At 47.5% G+C, this 14,846-nt stretch overlaps 1 protein-coding gene across 3 annotated transcripts; it reads left to right on the plus strand.

Annotated features, from left to right (window-relative positions):
• Positions 1-47: 47 nt before the first annotated feature.
• Positions 48-14,026, plus strand: PMF1 (polyamine modulated factor 1). Of its 3 annotated transcripts, none has more exons than XM_016221512.2 (5): positions 48-235; positions 10,452-10,557; positions 11,412-11,512; positions 12,983-13,178; positions 13,523-14,026. In XM_016221512.2, exons 1-5 carry the CDS (start codon positions 75-77, stop codon positions 13,574-13,576), a joined length of 618 nt encoding a protein of 205 aa, XP_016076998.1. In that variant the 5' UTR covers positions 48-74; the 3' UTR covers positions 13,577-14,026. The 3 variants fall into 3 exon arrangements, with proteins under 3 accessions (XP_016076998.1, XP_087684360.1, XP_016076997.1); XM_087828234.1 differs by having other exon boundaries at positions 13,044-13,178; XM_016221511.2 differs by having other exon boundaries at positions 12,983-14,026.
• The last annotated feature ends 820 nt before the right edge of the window (positions 14,027-14,846 follow it).

Below are 14,846 nucleotides of genomic sequence, written 5' to 3' on the forward strand. Positions count from 1 at the left end.
GCCGGGAGCGGCCAATCGGGGACTTCGGTGGGCGGGGCACCCGGGGCAGTTAGATTTGGCGGTTCCACTTCAACATGGCCGAAGCAAGCAACGCCAATGATGGCAGCGGCTGTGAGGAAAAAGGGCCTGAGGGGCCGTCCCCCGAATCCGCGCCCCATGGCACTACCATTTCGAGGATCAAGCTCCTCGACACCACAGTGGACACTTTTCTACAGAAGCTGGTCGCCGCTGGGAGGTAAGGTGGAGGAAGTGCGCTGAGGACAAATCTCGCAGTAGGTTGAGGCGTGAGAGGCTGAGAAGAGAGTTTCGCCCGCCAGAATGTAAATCCCGCGAGGCGGGGGTGGGGGGTATCACGTGGTCCCGGGCTTGGACGGTCAGTCACGTGGGTCCGGGTTTATTGAGCCAGTCTAAAGGGGCACAGCGGCTCACGTGGTGCGTGCTAACCCCGGTTACCTGGCTGACCCGGTCGTGTCCTCCAGCCAGTTTAGTTTTACCAAAACTTCTGGTGGCTGAGGGGAAAGATACAGGCTTTGGAATTAGGTCAGGGTTCAAATCATGGCCCAACGTACAGTGAGCAAGACTTAAACCACTCGGTGCCTCGGTTTCTCATCAGTAAAATGGCAACAATAGGACCTTGAGAATTATTTAAATGAGTAGATACACGAAAGGCGCTTAGACAGTGCCTGCCACATAGAAAGCATTAGAATTTTAGTTGTTACGGGAATAATATTACCTCCACTGCGTGGTTGTGAGGACTAAATGTATTGCCATAGAAACACTTTTCCTGTCTTGATTTATATTTTATATGAACAGTGTAACAATATCGGCCACTCTAAAGGAAGAGTTTTGCTCATGATCCCACTACCCAGCATATTAATGCTGAAACACTGTTATGAGAATTTAAAGGGGTTTGACCAAAGCCTGTTCTCCATCCAGCCATGTCTGTCTCCAAACCTGCTCTTTGACCACATCGAAAATACTCCCATCTTCTCCCAACCTCTTTCCCTCTCGTTTTTCCCTCCCTCCTCTCCTACGCAGGCCTTATGATCCACCTCTTCACACATTGATTCAGCAAATATTTGAGTGCCTGTTCTGCCAGGCATTGTGTCAGTGCTGGTAAAGCAGACAAGGCCCCCGTCTTGGAGCTTACATTCAGTGGGTAGAGACTTTCAGTAAACAAAGTAATCACAGAGCTTGGTAAGATAATGAACAGGTGATGTGATAAGAGCAACTTAGGGGAAAGAAAAAGACTAGCTAGGATGGTTAGGGGAGCCCACTCTGAGGAAGTGACCTTAAACTGAAACTGGAAGAATGAGAGGAAGAACTAGAGAAAAGGCATTTAGGCAAAGGGGACAGCTATGCAAAGGCCCTGAGATGGCCAGGGCATACTAGGAACTGGGAGAGGCCTGCTTGGCTATAGCATAGTGATCAGAGGGAGAGTAAAATCAGAGGAGGCTGGACAGGCAGGTGATAGCCTTATCATACAGTAATGAATTTGATAAAATAATTGTAGTTACTTTTATGGACCATTCATGACATACCGTTATATGTCCAGGCAAGGTCCTTCCTTTGATTGTTTTTTTTCACCTACTCATTTTTGCCCTCTTCTCCCCTCTCCATAGGCCCTGCTTTCTGTTGGTCCTCCATTTATTCATTTATTCAGGTACAAATATTTATCAACCACCTGCAATGTCCCAGGCTCTTCTAGAAGCTGGAGAGATAACAGTGATCAAACAGAAAGGTTGCTGCTCTCATGGAGTAGACATTCTAGTGCCATAAAGAAAAATGAATCCATGCAAAAGAATAGAGAGCAGTGGGGAAAGGGGTCTGGGTTAGTGTGAGTACAAGGAAGTAACACTTGAATATGTTTGTTTTCTCTTAAAATAAGTTGTTTTAAGTTAAATGATAATTGTGCTACATATCTTTTTCACTAAACACCATTTTTTTTCACTGTTCAAGATTTATTTGGTGTTTTAGTTGGTATGGCATTTGGATAATTGGCTGCATTATTCATATGTGGACTTTTCTTTTTACGTTATATGACAATGTACACTATTCTGATGCATATAGTACACAAAATAAGATCCTTTAGAATAATTATGCACAAGACATGCAATATTGGATTTATACATTGGATCCCAGGATGTGATTGATTGGAGAAAAAAGTTGGACTAGGCATGCTGGGTAAAGGAACCACAAGTTATATAACACACAGTGAACACACATCTAGTTTGAAAGACACTGTAGTGTCAACACCATTTTTTAAATGACCTAACCATGTCCTTTAGGTGCATATGGTTCAGAGCTTTTCAGTGCTGTTTGTCATTCCATGATAAGCATCCAGCTCTTACCCGTTGCCTCTCATGGACACCACCTTGCCTCGAACTCCTGCCTCCACAAATTATGCCAGGGTGAATGTCCCTCATGGAGTAGTGCCAGAATTCCAGAGGGATCACTGGGTGTAAGGGTTTACACCTACCTGTGTTTTGTCAAATTGCTTTCCCGAAATATTGTTCCTATTTCCTACATCCTTACCATCGTTGGGTGTCCACCATTCTAACATTTGCTATTCCAAAACTGTGCAAGTGATATCTTACTATTATTTGAATTTGCATATCATTGATTTCCTCATCGGTTTGGGCATTTCCTCATATACTTGTTAGTCATTTGGCTTCCTCTTCTGCAAACTGCCTACTCATTTCCTCCAGCTTTTTTTTTCAGAACCTTCTTTTAATTTTAAATTGGGGTTTTTATCTTGATTTCCTGGTATAGCATTGAAATCACTCTTGTCAATTTTAGACTGAAGACGGAAATGTTTTTCTCTGTTAGATGCTAACTTTGTCTATAATGTCCTTTGAGGGACAGGAATCTTTAATCAAATAAAAACCCCCACAGATCATAGTTTAGACTTTACTCAGGAGGATGACGCAGAAAGAGAAATGCAGTAATCCCAGATGACCCCCTCACAAGCTGTATGGATCCTCATGACTCGCCTTTCTCAGCCCCAGACTAACTCAGCATCCCTAAACAGTCATAATAAATTAAGTATTGTTTAATCTATTTTTTAAACCCTTATTTTCATGTGATTACATTTCCCCCCTATGGTTTTTTGCTTTTGGAGTCTTGTTTGTAGAGGCTATACTCATACCTAGGTCACAAAGATAATCTCCAATGTTTTTTTCTGTTAGCTATTTTATCATTTTACTCTCTACTTAAAATCTTTAATCTGTCTGGATTAAGGTATAAGGTGGTGGTCTTAGCCAGTCTCATTTTTCTAGTTTTCCCAGTCATTGTCAACAAAACAGTTTAGCTGTCCCCATTGTTTTATGGAGCTCCCTTTATCATGTTGCAAGTCCCTCTGCCTACTGTGCTCCTGGGTCTCTCTTCTGCACCACTGATTTATTTGCTTATCTTAGTGCCAGTGCATATGGGTTCTTAACACCAGGCCTTTGTAGAAACCTTAAGTCTGGTGCAAATGAATCCCCCTCACTTCTCTTCTCTTTAAAATTGGCCAGCTATTTGGGGACCTTGATTTTCCCTTGTAAACTTTAAAGTGAATTTTTCTGGTTCCTCAAAACATTCAGCTGCAGTTGTGGTTGGGATTGTAAACAGAAACTAGAAACCTCCATGTGGTATCCTACAGAACCATCAAGCTCAGTGTGGCGGAAGCAGGATTTCTCCTCCCTCTGTGATCCGTAACTTAGTTGAAAAGACCACTATCTACCCATTCTCTAGGCCAGAGATTTGGGAATCCTCATTGACCCCTCCTTCCCTCTCACTTCCAGTCAACCACCAAGCCTGTTGGTTCCAGCCGTTCCCCTCAATCTCCTCCTTTCCACCCTTCTGCCAGTGCTTTAGTTCATAGACTCACCATCTCTCACTGGATTGTTGCACCAGCCTCTAGACAGACCGCCCAGCCTCAGTCTTGCCCCCTCCCTCTAATCTAAGCTCAAATTTGAGCAGGCCCTTCTGCTTAAAATGTTTAATTGGTTCAGAGTTGCTTCTAAAAATCAAATGTAAGCTCCTTAGCTCAGAATACAAGGCCATTCGTTCCTTGGCTCCTCCGTATCTCTCCAGCTGTGGTCAGGGCCATGGGCATACAACACATGCACACTTGCATGCACTGCAAGCACACACATGCACATAAGCTCCTCTGCATTGAATGCTGCCACTATCCCCCTGTCCTTGCCACCTGCTTCTTCCACTTACCTGCGTTTCCTTGCTAGAACTGGTTTCCATGTAGAAAGGGCTCAATACATGACATGTATGACTACAGACTTCTAAGATATATGCAAATACTTGACCCTCTCCCAAGTCATTAAGTTAAAAGTTCTCAAAGACCAAGTACTTATATGTAATAAAGTACTTGGACAGAAGTCTATATGTAATAAAAGCTAATTTATTCACATGTCAGTGATCCAAGGGGATAGTTTAAACCCTAGATTGACTTTGTCCATAACTTAGCATATTTTTCATGTAAATATTAGCTTGACTAGGAAGGCAAAGTATATGATGCACCTAAGAGTGACTGGAAGATGGTTGACCTCGCTAGGCTCTCAGATCCCACAGACCTCATACCTTACTGACTTCAGTTAGGGCATCTTCCTTTCATTGGACCAGCTAAGCAAAGACTCCCCTATTGGAGCTTACCATTTGTGACCTCTGCCTTGTTCTGCAAAAATGAAGGGTTCTTTTCTGTCCTCGCAGCCTCCTGGACCTTCTGAGAAACAGCCATTCTTCTGTTTAGCTAAAGCTATGTTTTGTTACAAATCAGGACCCTCCAAGAGAGGCCGTTGGTTAGAGGTGGTATTGGTGGGGCCCTGGTTGAAAACCCGTGAGCACTGTTCAGAGGAAAGCTGGGTCTGCTACAGGTACCCATGGCACCTCAGCAGCTGTGCCATAAGCGGTGTCAGTCCGTGGGGCTGAGGGAGCGAGAGGTGATTGACAGTTCTTACGTTCTTCGATGCCAGGCTGTGTCCAGTGCCTGTCCTGGTCCTGAATTCCAGCCTGGGATGTGCTGTGCAGGGTATGATTTGTATAATAAATTGATTAAAGTCTATGTCTGACAGCAACCAAGGAAAGAGAGCTAACTGCACTTGTACGTGAACTGGTAGAGTTTTAAACTGGTGGCAAAGACTATTGGTGTTCACAGGAAACGGTTTTTCACAGGAAAAAGAGTGGTTTAATATATAGGTTATTCTCCGTAAATGCCTCAGAAATATCTCACCCTCTTTGAATGTGCAGGTGGTGCACGTACTGTCAGTGATTTGTTTCTGAAGTGTGGGCATGATTCATCAGACTGTGATTTGCGGCTTCAGCCCCATCATGTTTATTCTGTTCTTATATTTCCAGTCCATCCCCTCTGTCTGTCCCCACTGTGTCTGCTTTGCTTGAGTCTGCCATCATCCCAGCTGTGCCTCTCGAGTCCATCCTCACACAGCAGCCTGAGGGAGCTTTCTCAAGTACGCATCTGAAGTTCCATCCCTACTTAGAACCCTTTTCTAGCTTCTTCTGGCATGATACAGTCCAGACTCTATGTGTCTGGCCCTTCCCTGCTTGCCTCGCCAGCCTGTAGGCTATGTGCCATGGAGGCCAAGGGCCCCTGATCCAGAGCCAGATGGCTCTACCGTGTCCCAGCTGTGTGACCTTGGGCAAGCTTCTCTCTGCTCAGCTTTCTCTTCTGAAAATGGGGATAATGGTAATAGAAACTACGTCATAGAGTTGTTGTGAGGATTAAATGAGTTACTCCAGCCCTGGCCGGTGTGGCTCTGTTTAGTGTTGTCCTGTGCCCTGAAAGGTCGCCGGTTTAATTCCTGGCCAGGGCATGCCCAGGTTGCAGGCTTGATTCTGGTTGGGGTGCATGTGGGAGGCACCCAATCGATGCGATGTTTCTCTCTCACATTGATGCCCCTCCCTCCCTCCCTCCCTCTCCCTTCCCCTCTCTCTAAGATCAATATAAATAAATAAATAAATAAATAAATAAATAAATAAATAAATAAATAAATAAAAATTTTTAAAAGAAGGGAAATATTATTTTTTTAAAAAGTTATTCCATGTAGAGTCCTTAGAATAGTGCCTGGCTCTAGTCGGTGCTCAATAACTATTTCCTGTTTGTACTTCTTCACACGGTGCATATGTCCACTACTCTTCAGTTACACAGCCTGGGCCTCTCCTGTCCTCTGGTTGACTCCTACTTCTTCCTGAGCCCCCAGCTAGGGCCCTGTCCCCTGTGCTATTCCATCCTAACTTTCCTGGCGATTGATGTCTTTCCTTGTAAACTGTACCCCCTTTGAGGGCAGGGATTTGACTTTCTCATCTTTGAGTTTATACCACTGAGCTAGGTCAGTGCTTAGTGTTTGTCAAATGAATAAATGAATACAATTATCATGATGGTATTTTTATCTTCATGCTCATATTTATCAAATCAGAAGTTTTTTTCTTCTTTTTCAGAAAAAGTATCCTAATTTCAAACTCTCAGTAAGTTTCTAGCAGTTTCCAAAGAATCCAAGCAATAAAAGGTTAAATTAGCCCAAGAGACCTAATAACCTAATGATATAATTGAGATTAATTTTTAAAAGGCATTTTTAAATACAGTCTTCATCATAAATCACTGACCTCTTATTTTCATCAGGAGACATTTGTTGTTGTTCCCTCCCCCCCTTCCTCAGTTCTGGGACTGCCTAGTGTACACAGAATGGGAAAGGAGAGAAGGGAAGAAGACCAGAGAAACATTTCTTAATGAAAAGGGCAGCTGTGCCTGGCTGGGCGTGGCTCAGCAGTTGAGCATTAACCTAGGATCCAGGAGATCGAGGTTCGATTCCCAGTCAGGGCACATGCCTGGGTTGCGGGCTTGATCCCTAGTCGGGGGCGTGCCAGAGGCAGCCTATCTATTGTTGAGACCATGACAGATGTCCCCTTTATAACCCCACTGATCCCCTCCACCCCGCATCCATCCCACCCCCAGGCCCTCCCCACACCATTGTCCCTGGCCATGGGCCATGCCCATAAACATACAAGTTCCCTGATTAATCTCCCCCCACCCACACCCCCCTCCCCGCCTTCCCTCTGAGATCCCTCAGTTTGTTCCAAGCTTCTATGTTACTAGGTCCACTTTGTTCATCAGTTTATTTTGTTTATTATATTCCACATATAAGTGAGATCATTTGGTACTTGTCCTTCTCTGACTGGCTTATTTCACTCAGCATAATACTCTCTCATCATTGATGTTTCTATCTCTGTCTCTCCCTTCCTCTTTGTGAAATCAATAAAGATATTTTTAAAAAAGAAAAAGAAAAGGGCAGCTGTGTAGGTGGTGGGTAGGGGGTGGAGAGCATGAATTTCTGTCATAACGATCCCTGGCTTCTATCCATCCCCAGCTTCTGTCTTGATCTCACTGATGCTCCGATCCCTGCCTGCCCTCTGGTGGACAGTCTGTGAAATAGGCCTTCAGTTGGGCAACAAGCAAGTGACTATGGCGAAGGCAGGCAGGCCAGGGCTCCCTGAGCTGGACAGGAGCGGTTTATGCGTCTGTGCCTGTGCCTCTCATCCTTCTATTCCTGCACCATCTATCTGCATAGATAAACTGACAGATAGACAAATTACTAGGGTTTGATTCTGGGCTTAAATATTTTGAAGTCAAAATTTTTTTTTAAGTTAAACTTATGTGAAAACTCAATTTATAGTAAGTTTTTAAAAAGTGCAGTAAATAAAATGCTGACAAAGTGAGTTAAAAAACAATGAAGGTGTCTAAAATATTACACAATAAGTATTTGAGAGAAAAAATAAAAAAGGTTAAAATCAGTTAATATAGTCATTTCTGTTTTAAAACTTGGCTAATACTGTTTTTGTGTTTTGTTTTTTAAATCTTCACCCAAGGAGAGGATATTTTTTCCATTGATTTTTACAGAGAGAGGAAGGGAGAGAGAGAAGCGCTGATGTGAGAGAGACACATTGATCGGTTGCCTCCGACACGCACCCTGCAACCCACGTAGGTGCCCTTGACTGGGAATGGAACTCAAGACCCTCCAGTGTGCAGGCAGAGCTCTAATCACTGAGAAACCCTGGCCAGGGCAGTAAATACTGTTTTAAAAAGTCACTTTCATGCAGGGCAGAAGGGATCGATGGGGGGCAGGGGATCTGTAATATTTTCAACAATAAAGAATTTTTTTTTTAAAGTTACTTTCATTGACAATAAATGTAGCACTTTTACGGGGCCACAATTTAACCTCTTCTCTCTAGTGGGAGCAAATCTGTTCTTCCTGCAGCTGGGTTTGTTTCTGTACATGCAATTGTAATCAAGTTGCATTTTACTAAGCACTTGCCTTCTGCAGGGGACGAGGCTTCTCAACTCTGGGAAGCCAAGTTACTGTCTTCTGCACTTCCAAGGAGAGCTTGGTGAGGACTGTTCTTTTGAGACTAATAATAGTAATTGTAGCTAACAGTCCTCTGCGGATGCTCTTATGGGAGAATTCCTCTACCCATATTAACCCAGGCCTTGGTACCCTGGGATTCAGGGTGGGGGAGATTGCCAGGAGTGGGACCAGCCTGGGGCCAGGCAGCCCAGGCCTCACCTCAGTTCCTGTCACCTGGTCTGCAGGGTCTTGTTTGCTGCTATGTATCCAACACTGTTCTGGGCACCCTTGAGATACCAGGGTGGGTGGATGGTCATGAATGTCACTTTTCTTGCTCCTCTCTACGTATATTTTTTCAGGAACTTCACAAGGGCATTCACCCCATTCCCAAGTCTGAATTGGCTCTTAAAAAAGGAATCACTGGTGGGATAGGAGGAGGGAAATTGAATGGTGGTCAAAATCTTTTTTTGTATCAACAAAAGACAGTGTGTGTTAACGAAACTTATTGTGGTAATCGTTTCATGCTACATTTAAGTCATCATTGTGCTGTACACCTTAAACTTACACAGTGCTGTGTGTCAGTTATAGCTCAGTAAAGCTGGAAAACAGAAAGGAACCACTTTCCTCCTGTACTTACTGACACTAGCCTCCAATTTGGCTGCCTTGCCTCCTTGTGTTGGCAGCGTATATTCCCCATCTTAGATGAATGCGCATCTTTCTGCGGTCCTTCACTATCACTGAATTCTCGGACCCCAAGGAGGACACTAGAAGAGTTCATGAGCAGCAATGGTGGGCAGAATTTGCCTCACCCCTTCTCTGGGCCCTCTCTTCCTCCGCCAGCTCCCTGAACTGAGGAGAGAGGCGTCCAGCTCAGACCCTGTCTGTCGAGTGGACTGGGAGGAGGAACAGGATCTCCCATGTCTAAGCCAAACCCGGTTCAAGCCACAATTACCTGGTTTCAAGTCCAGCCCCACTTGGCTGGGCATCATATGTCCTTTCACATTCCTCCATGTAGCCACAGACTGCGTGGCTAGTGGGGCCAGCAGCAAAACACCAAGATGTTGCCCTGGCTGGTGTGGCTCAGCTGGTTAGAGCGTCATCTTGTACACTGAAAGGTCGCGGGTTCGATTCCCAGTCAGGGCACAAACTCAGGTTGCAGGTTCTATCCCCAGTTGGGGTGTGTATGGGAAGGAATTTTTGTGTAGGATGGAGAGGCCTAGAGAGCCATGGGAAAGGGAAGACCCAGCAGTAATCTCTTGGGTGGGGAAGGAGGTGGGGGCTATGCATTGGGTTCCAGGTACCTATCCCTGTTTGTCCACTGGTCCACCTACCTGACCCACACTGCTGAGGAGCATCTGGACCCACAGTAAAGCATAAACATGAGCTTTCGTGCCTTCAAAGACTGCTGCTTTCTGCAGGTCACTTGAACATTTCTTCATTCGAGAGGCCTTCGCTGTGCCCCGCAACTTAAAGATGATCCCCATGATATACTCTCTCAGCCCTGGAATCCCAGAAGCACTCTCTACAAGTGGTCATCACATTCACGTGGGTTTCTGTGTTTGCTGCCATCTCCACTGGAAGCTCCAGGGGCCACACCACCCAGTGCCCGGGGGGTGACCAGCACATAGCAGGCACTCAGGGCCTGCAATCTGAGTTTTAAAAAGCCCTCCTAGTGATTTGATGTTTAGTAAAGTTTAAGAACCAAAAAACGTTCTGGGGTCTCCGAAGACACTGAAGCTGCTGAAAACACTAACCTGTTGCAGACATCTATCTGGGTGAGTGGCAAGAAGCCCAGCAGCTACTATTGGCTTGGGTCCTGCCTCCAGGACCCAATTGTGACTCATCCTTAAGGGGGAAAACACCTGAACTCAGCTGAGACTTGGAAAAGGGGAGACTGGTGGGGACTGGTGAGGCTGAGCCATCAATCCTTGTCCGGGGTTGCAGATGAAACGTTTTGCATCCACTGCTTCTAACCAGGGCAATGAAGACAAGGCCTAGAGCCCTGTGGTAACAGGCGGGGGTGCCCAGGCAAAAGCCGATGACCGATGACTGCCTGTGTGTTTGACCCGCCCCACCTTTGCCTTCTCTCTTTCCCACCAGCTACCAGAGATTCACTGACTGTTACAAACGCTTCTACCAGTTGCAACCTGAGATGACACAGCGAATCTATGACAAGTTTATAACTCAGTTGCAGACGTCTATCTGGGTGAGTGGCAAGAAGCCCAGCAGCTACTGTTGGCTTGGGTCCTGCCTCCAGACTGTCACCTGCCTGGAGGCAGGACGCAAACCTCCACCTTCTCTCCTCATTCCCTGTAATATCCTTTGTGCCCATCAGGCTGCAGTGGCAGTTGTCCCTCCCTTCAAATGACATGGGTATCTTAAATGCCCCTTCTGGCATTGTCCGGTATTGTAATTGTGTGTTTATATGTTGTCTGCCCACTAGACCTGGGAGTTCAGCGAGGGCGTGCCCGGGTCTTACTCTTCTTTGTATCTCCAGCACCCGGTGCAATGCCTGGCACAGAGGCGGCACTTACCAAATTATTGAATCAGTGGAACTGCATACAAGAGGGAACAGAGAAAAGGACAGGGTTCCACTCATGATCTCTCTAGAGAATTCAGTTGTCATGTGGTTACACTTCAGGATGAGCCCCTTCAGCATCCACGTGCGTGTGGCATCAGCAAGAGCGTGGGGATAACAGCGAGGCCTGCAGCGCTCAAATGATGGGCAGAAGGAGAGGCTTGCTGCGGGCTCTTTTTAAATGTTTTCTACTTCATCCTATTCTTTTTTATTTATTGATTTGAGAGAAACATTGATTTGTTGTTCCACTTACTCACCGCCCACAACCTTGGTGTGTGGGGACAACACCCTGACCGACTGATCTACCTGTCGGGGCCTAGCCCTCGTTTTCTTAATGTAAAAGTCACATCTAGGAAAACTGGAATGTTCATATAAAGACACAACAGAATTTAGCCCAAATCTTACTAAATGCTGTTAGTTTAGCATGTTTGTACTATAGGCTTGTCTAGTATCATTATAGCTCTTTCTTCCTTTCTCTTCAGGAGGAAATCTCTGAAATCAAAGCAGAGGGAAACCTGGAAGCTGTCTTGAATGCCTTGGATAAAATTGTGGAAGAAGGCAAAGACCGAAAGGAGCCCGCCTGGTGAGAAGGACCATGGGAGGGCTCGTGGAGAAAGAGGCAGCATTTCAGAATCTTGAAGGAGCTTTTATTTGTTTGTTTTGTTAATCTTCACCCAAGGATATTTTTTCCATTGATATTTTTTAGACAGAGTGGAAGGGAGAGAGGAGGAGAGAAATAGAGCAACATTGATGTGCGAGAGACACATCAATTGGTTGCCTCCCACACGCATCAGGGATCGAACCTGCAACCCAGGTATGTGCCCTTGACCAGAATCGAACCCACAACCCTTTGGTGCTGCCGATGCTCTAACCACTTAGTCACACCAGACAGGGCTTGAAGGAGCTCTTATGATGGACCCATATGCATGAGACTGTGGGCTCTCAGGGAGAGGACCCTGTGACAGGGACAGGTGGAGAGGACAGACACCAAACAGTAACCCAAAACAGTGAAATGTATGGCTCCCTCTGGGGGAAGAGAGCCCCGGGCAAGTGCATGCTGTCCAGAGGTTTGAGGCTGACAGAGGGAAACCTTCCTGGGAGCTCATTTCAGAATCTAGCCTATGGGAGAAGGGATGGGGGAGTGGGAGAAGGCAGAATCGTAGGTTTGCATCTGGTTTTTATTCATTTGTTCATTCAGCAAACATTTAGGGATCATGGACTGTACACTCAGTAGTGTTTTAGATGCCAGATATTCAGCAGTGACTAAGACACAAAAGACCTGCTTCCCCTGGAGCTCACATGTCAGTGGGCAACCCTGCTGCCTGGTACATCCTGTGCAGGATGGAGAAGGGGGCCTGTGATGAGGAGTGGAGAATTGAGGTCACCAAGACCACTTAAAATAATTAAGTTTTATAACTGAAAAAGAAAATTTAAAAGAATCTGTAGTGGCTTCCACCTCAGTGTCTATTAGAATTGATGCATCTCCTCACTCTGGGCATCCAGAACTCCCTATAATCTTGCCTGCCCGGACCTGTCTTTCCTTATCTTCCCTTGTTAGCTAATACCAGGACCTCTCCAGGTCTGGGCCCCCTCTCAGGCAGCCACTCCATCTGGGAGGGCTCGCCCTGCCACCACCATCTGCACACCTCTCCAGCTCAGTCTAGAGTGAGTGCACCATCAGGGCACATGTTCAGAAGGACAGAGGCAAAGGCTAGAAAGTCACCTCTAGCCCTGGAGTGTTAGAGATGGGGGAGTGTGTGTAGATAAGAGGAGGAGACTGGGGTATGGCTGGGAAGGCTAAGATACGGGCTATGTGAGAAGGGGGAGAGGTGGATTCCTGGGCACTGAAACAGAGGGACAGGTTAGCGTTTCCATCAGGAGCAGGAGCCATGTGGTTGGGTCTCAGGAGGTGAGAGGGACCCCAGGAGAAACCTTGAAAGCTAGTCCAATTTGAGATTGGAAGTGGGAATATCACTGATTAGAACTGGAATTAGAACCCTCATCCCACACACGTCTTCCCCCTCCCCATCCTGTGCTGCTTGCCACTCTCCAGGCGCCCTAGTGGGATCCCAGAGAAGGACCTGCGCAGCACCATGGTGCCCTACTTCCTGCAGCAGCGGGATGCCCTGCAGCGCCGTGTGCAGAAACAGGAGGCTGAGAACAGGCAGCTGGCAGATGCCGTCCTGGCTGGGCGCAGGCAGGTGGAGGAGCTGCAGCTGCAGGGCCAGGCCCAGTGGCAGGCCTGGCAGGTGAGTGCCTTGGCCCTGCCCTCAGGCACCTGGTCCCCTGCTGCAGCAGAGGAGAAAACAGACCAAGAGAGGTCAGACGATGAGGGGGTCACTTTGGGGGCCCTTTTCGAAGATGGACTCTGCTCTGGGGAGGCCCAGCCTAAGTGGCCAAGGCACCCAGCCTGCCATAAATACCTGCTGAGTGTAGGGGGAAGGGACCTCCTTACATGCCCCGCTGTGCCTGTGAAATGAGCCACAGACTCATACCATTCTGGGGAATCTAGGCCTGGGGGCAAGGACAGTAGACGGAAAGGGTTTGGATTTTCTCCTCTCCCAGTTTGTCTCTTCTCTCCCATTGATGGCAGGCTCTACACAGAGGACAGAAGGAGCTGGTGGCCATGCTGAGGGAGCCTGAGTAAAGGGAAGATGGCCAGGCCCAGGAGCAGAAGGTGGTCAAGGTCAAGGGCCTGTGGCAAGCTGCCTTTTGAGAACAGCTAAAATGTTGCCCAGTCCCTAAGCAGTGATGGAATTTGCTGGGGGTGAGGCCTGAGCAGTCCCCACTGCCACTGTGCCTTGGGGCTTCCTTGAGGTCACACACACACTACCCTGATTCCTCCCTGTTTCCTTCTAACTTGAGGATTCTTAGCCCAGGTCCCACCTGGGAATCAGGCACCGTGCCTTCTCTCCTCTGGGTTCTGACCAACACCTCCACCCCACTCCACACTCGCCTTCCAGTTCCTTATCCCTCCCTAGGTCCTGGCTGGGGGATCTGTTTTCAATCTCCACTGATTGCCCCTTTGCTGGCCAGCCGAGGGCCTATGCCATGTTCTCTCCACATCCTTAAATAAACTTCCTCTACTACACTGTAATCTTGAGGATGCTTCCTCTGTCTGGGGCACTTGTGGGCCAAGACCCCCTCCTTGGCTCCTGAGTTTTGGCTCCTCAAAGCCTTAGTTGCAGTTCACTGAGAGCCTCCGGTCTCAAGTGGGTTGGCAGGGGTGTGCAGACCGGCAGTGAAGCCTCTTGTCACAGAAACCAGGACCCTGGGTTCCTTGAGGCCAGGACAAGCTTTCAGGGGAGTGTCACTCTAACCAGCCCAGCCCACTCTTCTCTTTGCCGGCTTGGGTTAATTCTGAGAAAGGCTGCACGGTGGGCCTCAGTGTCCGGTCTGATGAGCGCACACGGCTGCACGCTTTGTCCTAGTTTCTCACGCCTCACAGGGCATCAGGAGGGGCGCAGCAAAGGCAGGAGAGACCAGAGGGTGGAGGGGAGAGGGTGGGTGGGGCAAACTGTTTTCCCTGGTGAGGGTCTCAGCCTAACACTGGAGAGAGGCTTGGTTGGATCTGTGTAGGAGCACTGGGACACTCAGGAAGATATCAGGTGGCTCCTGCTTGCCACCCCCACTCCGACCCCCTAATTTGAGCCCATGGCTCTTCTCTCCCCCTGGAGCTGCAGCATTCAGCCATCCAGATGTCCCCTTGTCCCCATCTGCCCAGCCACAGGCCCGGGGGGGGGGGGCACATGCTCCTCCTCTCCAGGTTGAGCTGAGGCAGAAGCAGAGCTCAGGTGTGGGATGAGGTTTTTCAGGCTGGATGTTCTGTCCCCTGGAGGGTATGTCCTCAAGGTTTTTCATACTGGGGAGCTGCAAGGACAGGAAGAGAATCAGAGGGTCAGGAGCCCAGATGTGTT

The sequence above is a fragment of the Miniopterus natalensis genome, chromosome 19 (genome assembly GCF_054644295.1).
Source record: "Miniopterus natalensis isolate mMinNat1 chromosome 19, mMinNat1.hap1, whole genome shotgun sequence".
Classification (NCBI taxonomy): Eukaryota; Metazoa; Chordata; class Mammalia; order Chiroptera; family Miniopteridae; genus Miniopterus; species Miniopterus natalensis.